At 41.5% G+C, this 7,421-nt stretch overlaps 1 protein-coding gene across 1 annotated transcript; it reads right to left on the reverse strand.

Annotated features, from left to right (window-relative positions):
- Positions 1-1,224: 1,224 nt before the first annotated feature.
- LOC142455295 (dynein light chain 1, cytoplasmic) lies at positions 1,225-1,876 on the reverse strand. The gene has a single exon (XM_075557059.1). It carries the CDS (start codon positions 1,775-1,777, stop codon positions 1,508-1,510), a length of 270 nt encoding a protein of 89 aa, XP_075413174.1. The 5' UTR covers positions 1,778-1,876; the 3' UTR covers positions 1,225-1,507.
- Between the last annotated feature and the right edge of the window lie 5,545 nt (positions 1,877-7,421).

The raw sequence follows: 7,421 nt of genomic DNA on the forward strand, positions 1-7,421 counted from the left end.
TGCAGTGGAGAGGAGAGTTCCAATTTGCCACCTTCTTCCCACTGTTGCTGTGTCGGTTCTGACACACAGGGACCTTGTCGAACAGAAAAGAACTGGCTGTTTGGGTTTCCGAGGCTGTTGATATTTGTAGGAGCACAGTCTCATCTTTCTATTATGTGGAAGCAGATGGGTTCAAACTACTGACCTTGTGGTTAGCAGCCCCTCACATGGCCCACTATGCCACCATGGCTCCTTTCAGAGGACTTCTGCTTTGATCAAGAGGGCAAAAAATGCATGAGAAAGGCAGGCACTTGTTAGTCAGAAAAATGACAGGGAAGAAGAGGTGATGAGTGGAGAGAAACTGACAGGAATCTTTAACCACAAAGAGGTGGAGCCAGGCTGTCTCACATACCTCTAGGGCACAAAAGAAAATGAAATGCAGATAGGACACATTTCCTTCTGATCAATGGAAGAGACCAGAGATAATGAAAAGGTTGGGTGGGTAAAACTCCCCCTGCAATGACTGGGTAGCTCTGGATCTGAGACAAGGGCAGAGCTTTAAGTCTTGAGTGCTGGAAGGCACACACCTGAACAGAGGAGGAACAAGACAGAGGACCAGCCAATAGCGAACGACCCAGCAGAAAGCCAGCCTTGGGTGGGAAGCCCACCAATATAAGGTCAACCATTCCCTGCCCCACCCCACCCCCAGGCCTTTTAGACTCCCTAAGGGCCATTGGACCTCTTTTCCAAAGTATCCCAGGTCAATAAACGCACTCTTTCTGTTCAGACTTTTTCTCTGACTCTTGTCTGAATTTTGTCCCTCTCCTGAAATCTTTCCTGCATGTTGGACAAGAACCCAGAGTGGAGACACCTGAAACTCTGAGCTTCCTCCTGGTACCAGGTTTTCTCATTAGTTTGGTTTAACTCATTATTATCTAGTGAGTGTGGACTCACAGTGACTCCATAAATGAGAACAATGCTGATTGGTTAGGATTTCCCAGACTTTAAGAAAGCAGACTGCCAGATATTCAGCCTGTGGAGCATCTGGTAGGTTAGAACCACTAACCTTTCGTAAGTAGCATGTTGCTTAATTATGAGACACTACCCAAGAGATACTAACATTTGACTGTATAGATTCCTCATGAGCTGGAAAAGGGAGCCATCTACTATTAGTTCAATCAGCATAATAGTAGAAATCCCTTTCAGATGACAATCTTTTTTTTTTTTTGCACACATCTCCAACAGATTTATTTTTTTTTTTGAAAAGCATGAATTGTGAGGAAAGAAAAAAAACATGAGGCAGGGCAAAGTATGGAATAGAAAATAAATACAAATGTAAGCCGTTTTGCTAATTGCTTTATAACCACAAAGGAGTACAGAGGAGGTCCTGTACCAAACAACACAAAAAGGTTCAAAGGTGGAGGTGTTCCCTTAGCAAGGCTGAAGAGTCCAGTCTCTGGTATTTGGAATTTAGGCGGCAGTCCTTGGTTTTGGATGGATCACTGGGTGTGTGGGCACAATCCATGCTTTAACCAGATTTGAACAGAAGGATGGCCACTTGGCCCAGGTAGAAGTAAATGAAGTGCTTAGTTTCATGTGTCACATAACTACCAAAGTTTCTGCCCACAATGCAGTGCCAAGTGGGATTGTACTTCTTGTCAAACTCCTTCTTGATGTGGGCCGCAATGTCCTTCTCTATGTTGTATTTCTCCAGCGCCTGAGTCGCGCACTCCACCGAGTCCTGTTGCATCTCCTCCGACATGTCGGCATTTTTGATCACGGCCTTTCGGTCGCACATGGTTACCGTGAAGCGCGGACTAGCCGACTGCGACGGTCCTGGGGGAGGGGGTTAGAGCGGCTCAAACACAGCGAGAGCCGTCGCTACCGAAGCCGTGGCGCATCTTCAGATGACAATCTTGCAGTGAGTTACTTTAGTCATATTTCAGAAGTCTTTCATTCTCATTATGCTTTTAATAAATTTTATTTTTAAATGTAATTTAATATTATACTATTTGAGATTCTGGGAATATGTTGAACTTGACCTACATAGAAACCTTTCTGCTTACTGAACAGTAAAATGCAGGTTCAAGTTCATATATTTAACAATATTATCTGTACTTATATCCAAAGAAAAGAAACTGCCCAACTACCATTCAAAAAAAAAAGTAAACAAAGAAAAAGCATCCAATTACAAAGGTAAAAACATAATGGACCAAAGAGTATTGCAGCATTGTAAATTGAGCATAGAATACTGGGTTGTATAGCTAAAGAAAGAAAGAATATGCAATATTTTACACACATGAGACAGGATGTTAGAACTCAGAATTCTCAGTGAACTAGAGATTAGAAGTAATCTATCAATTAACATTGCTGTGTGGTTACGTGTCATCCAACCACCTCTGATTCGTAGCAGCCCATTGTAAAACAGAAGAAAGCACTTCTGGACTCCGTCTTAGCCTCATAGCCATGTTTATGATTGAGCCCATCGCAGTCCCTGTGTCAATATCTCCTTTCCATTCTCTTTTGCTCATCTTGCACTTTACAAAGCACTATGTCCTTTTGCAAGAGGGTCTCTCCTGCAATATATATCATTCAACAGCATCACAGAGATTATCTTCTTTGGTCTTCCTTATTCATTGGGCAACTTTTACATGCATAGGAGGTCACGGGAAATTCTGTGGCTCCTGGCAGGCCCAGGTTAGTCCTCAGAGTGACATCCTTGTGCTTCAACACTTTAACGAGATCTTGTGCAGCAGATTTGCAAACCATTCTATTTACTGACTGCTTATTTCATGAGCATTGATTTTAGATTCCCGTAACATGAATCCTTCACAACTTCAGTCTTTTCTCCATTTATCATGATGTTGTCTATTGGTCCAGTTGTGAGGATGTTGATTTTCTTTACATTGAGTTGCTGCAGTCCTTGACTTTCATCAGCAAAGGCTTCAAGCTCTCCTCACTTACCTCCCACAAGGTTGTATCATTTACATATCATAACTTCTTTAAAAGTCTTTCGATCTTGATACTACTTTTTTCATCATATAATCCAGCTTCTCAGAGTAAGTGCCTAAGTATGGTGACAGGATGCGATGCTGGCATGCACCTGTTCTTGATTGCAAACCACTTAGTGTCCTCTTGTCTGTTCGAACTACTGCCTCTTGGTCCAGTATAAGCTCCACACGAGCAAAATGAAGTCATCTGGAATAGCCATACTTCCCAGTGCTATCCGCAGCTTCACATGCTTTGCACGATTGCCTTTACACAGTCAATAAAACACCAGTAAACATGTTTCTGCTATTCTCTGCTACCAGTCAAGATCCACTTGATGTCGGCCATTATATCCCTTTGGCCAAGTCCTCTATAGAATCTATGAGCATATACACCAACAAACTAATTTGTCTCAGAAGCAGTGCATGAAGTTTATAAATGAGGAAACAAACAATGACAAAGACACACAAATAATTATATTTAAACTATCAAACGTGAAAGTTCAAAGTGCTAAGTCTGTGTTAGTACAGTTGCAAATACTAAATTTGTTCCATTTTTGTTAGGAGCTTCTAAGTCAGTTTGTCATTATAGCAACCCTATGCTCTACCAAGATGAAATTATAATTTCCAAGGTGAGAAATCAATACAAATATTGGTTGTGGGCTTATTAAGTCCATGGACTTTCCTCTACCTATGACAATGCTGTCTATTGGCTCAGTTGTAAGGATTTTATTTTGTTTTTGCTTTGCTTTCACATTGAGTTTTAATCCACAGTGAAGGCTGCAATCCTAGCACTTCATCACAAGTGCTTCAAGTCCTCACCACTTTCAGCAAGCAAGGTTGTGTCTGTCAGCCACATGTTGCTGGCTGTTAACAAACCTTCCTCCATCCCTGGTAGTCCATTTTACTTGAATATATATACAATGCTTATGAAAGCAGTAGTCAAGAAATCAAATGACATTGCATTGGGCAAATCAGCTGCACAAGAACTATTTAAAGTTTGAACAAGAATGTCACTTTGAAGAATAAGGTGTGCCTGACCAAGGTATTTGCAATTACCTAATTTGCATGAAAAAAGACTGTAGAAGGCCTGGTGCATTTTAATTATGGGTTAGAAAAGAATGGGGAAAATACTGTGGACTGCCAGAGCAACAAGCAAATCTGTCGTGGAAGAAGTACGGACGGTGAGACTCTGCCTTGCATACACTGGACAAGTTATCTGGAGAGATCAGTCCCAAGAAAAGACTATTTATGCTTCTTAAAGTTGAGGGTCAGCAAAACGGGGGGAGCTTATCAAGGAGACAGACTGACAGAAACATACCAATGACGGTGAGGATGGCACAGAACCTGGGAATTTTGTTCTGTTGTACACTCTGTCACTATGAGTCAGAGCCAGCTGGACGACACCTAGCCACAACATGATGTTTTTAAACATATACATGTCTGTTTTGTTGATGTAAATAAATATATATGTCAACTGTTTCTCACAGTACTCCTGCTTATCAGCTGAGTGCTATAAAATTTATTACAATGACCGCACAGAACTCACAGACAATGAACTCGCTGACAATTATGAGCTTTATTGGAGAAGTTAGCAGATTGCAATTTAGTGAGCCATGCTGAGCGTAAACACTTGTTCAGCTAGAACATTCTGTTATGTTTGGGGCCAGCCTCTTCCTAGCTCTAGGCTTTGTCCTTGCTTCTGCCCTGTTTCAATCTGTGGTTAGTCTATAAATGAAAGATGCATTTCTCAAAGATCTCTTACAATTCTACTATACCATACCAAAGTCCTGAGAAGTGACCGGCCGCAATTTGAGTGCTGAACCAACGGAGTTTCTCCTGAATCTTGTGTTACCACATGTAATTACTTGGAAACACCTTTCCAATACATCCACCATACGTTTGTGTTAGAATATTTGTTAGCATTTTTACTATGAATATCTAAAAGTAACCCCCCAAATTCCAAAGTACAATGTGTACACATGGGCAAAGATTCTCAACAGGAGATGGCCCTTGTAAATTTTCTGTTAAATGTTCAGGGTGGGGATGTCTGGCCTGTGGGGTGGCTGTGTAAGACCCATGAACTCATTGATTTCAGCTAACACCACAGGCCTCACCAAAGAGAAGTCCTTGCAGCCATCACATTAGGATAATTTAATTAAATGTTTAACTAGAATGGCCTGTGAAAATATAAATATTCAAATGTCCCTTATTAGAAAAATAAAGGTTCCCCACCCTTAGAACAATAACAGGACCCAGGTGAGATAAAGCATGACACTAAAGATATTTGGGTTAATGATAGGGAGTCCAGAATTTCACATTAACCGTGCAATGTGAAAACTTGGTGCAGTCCCACTATGTCTGATTTTTGTGTACACGCTTCTGTTGGGCACTAAGAGCTCCAGGTTGCCTGAGGTGGAGACCACTGCCAGAGAGCCCCTACTGATGGGACAATGATGGCACTTTCCACTCCTGAAAGACTTGTTGTTTGGTGTCATTGAGTCAGTTCTCACGCATAACCACTTTATGCACCACAGAACGGAATACGACCTGGTGCTTCGCCATCCTCAAAATTGTTCTCAGGCCTGAGCAAATTGTTGCAGCGACCATGTCCATCCATCCCCTTGAAGTCCTTCCTCTCTACCTCTGCCCCTCTACCACACAAGACATCCTTCTCCAGGTACTGATGTTCCCTGAGAACACGTCCAAAGTATGTAAGACTAAGTCTGGCCATTCTTGCCTCCAGGGAATACTGACCGTACTCCTTCCAAGACAGATTGGTTTATTCTTTAGCAGTTCAGGGCACTGTCAATATTGTTCTCCAGCACAATTCAAATGCGACCATTCTTTCTTGGTCTTCCCTATTCAATGTCCAACTTCCACAAACACATGAGGAAATTGAAAATATCATGGTAGGGCACACCCTATTCCTTAAACTAACATGCTTGCTTTTCAATACTTTAAGAGTTTCTGTGCAGCAGATTAACCTAATGCAACATATCTTTCCATTTCTTGACTGATGCTTCTGTGAGCACTGATTGTGGAGACATGCAAGATGAAATCTTTGACAACTTCTTCCCTTCTCCATTTATCACAGTGTTACCTATTGGTCCAGTTCTGAGGATTTTGGTCTGCTTTACATTGACTTGAAATCACTATGAAGCATGAAATCCTTTATCTTCATCAGCAAGTGCTTCAAGTGTCCCTCACTTTCAGCAAGCCAGGTTTTGACATCTGTGTATCACAGATGGTCAATAAGCCTTGCTCCAACCCTTATATCACATTCTTCTTCATATCAGCCAGCTTCTCTGATTATTTTCTCAGTATACAGATTGCATAAATAAGGTCAGAGGATAGAACACACACACACACACACACACACACACACACACACATCCTGACTTTAAACCATGCGGTATTCCCTGGTTCTGTTCACACAACTGCCTCCGTCCAACTTCCATGATTCTGACTTCTTCCCATTCCTCTCTGCCTTCTAATCTGTATCTGTCCATACACAGAGTCTTGGTACCAAAAGGAATTAGTCAACATGCCACCATTTAAGGAGGGAGTATATGTGTCAGAGTCAATGATGCTGAAGGAAGATCAATCTGCATGGAAATCATCGGCCATAAACAAGGCTCTAGGCCTTGATTGAATATCAATGGATATGTTTCAACTAGCTAATGAAGCACTGGAAGGACTCACTTGTCCACGCCAGGAACTTTGGTAGACAGCTACTAGCCCATTGACTGGAAGAGATCCATATTTGCACTCATTCCAAAGAAAGGTGACCCAATAGAATGCCCAATTTATAGAATATCATTGATATCACATATAAGTAAAATTGTGCTGAAGATCATTCATCAATAACTGCTGAAGTACATTGATAAGAAATTACCAGAGACTCAGACTAGATTCAGTAAAGTACAAGCAAGATCATTGCTGATGTGACATGGATCTTGGCTCAAAGCATAGACTACCAGAAGCATGTTTACTTGTGCTTTACTGACTTTATGCAAAGGCATTTGATTGTGTGTATCATAGTAAACTATGGGTAACCTTGAGAACAATGGGAATTCTGGAACATTTCATTGTGCGCATGCGGAACTTTTACATTAAAAGGCACCTGTGCTGAGAACCAGGGAATACACATGGTTCAAATTCAGGAAATATGTGTGTGTCAGGGTTGTATCCTCTCACCATATTTAAAACTCAATGTCACCCAGTTGATGAGTCACCTTCCCCCAGGTGTTTTCCAGATGGACCTCTTACTTGAGAAATAAATTTGGGTAGGATTTTGATTCTGATAATATAGTTCCTTCTGGTAACTCCTGAGTCTGAGGTAAATTGAACTATAGTGATAAATTCATTGTACATGTTCTCAGTCTCAGTTCAAACTGGGAGTACCCTGGAACTACGACGCTCTACTGACAAGACAGATGGCACTACGCTGAT

Source organism: Tenrec ecaudatus, chromosome 8 (assembly GCF_050624435.1).
Source record: "Tenrec ecaudatus isolate mTenEca1 chromosome 8, mTenEca1.hap1, whole genome shotgun sequence".
NCBI lineage: Eukaryota > Metazoa > Chordata > Mammalia > Afrosoricida > Tenrecidae > Tenrec > Tenrec ecaudatus.

Excerpts from the sequence above, each read along its gene's own strand:
- LOC142455295 (XM_075557059.1), bottom strand. The coding sequence starts at position 1,777 with ATGTGCGACCGAAAGGCCGTGATCAAAAATGCCGACATGTCGGAGGAG.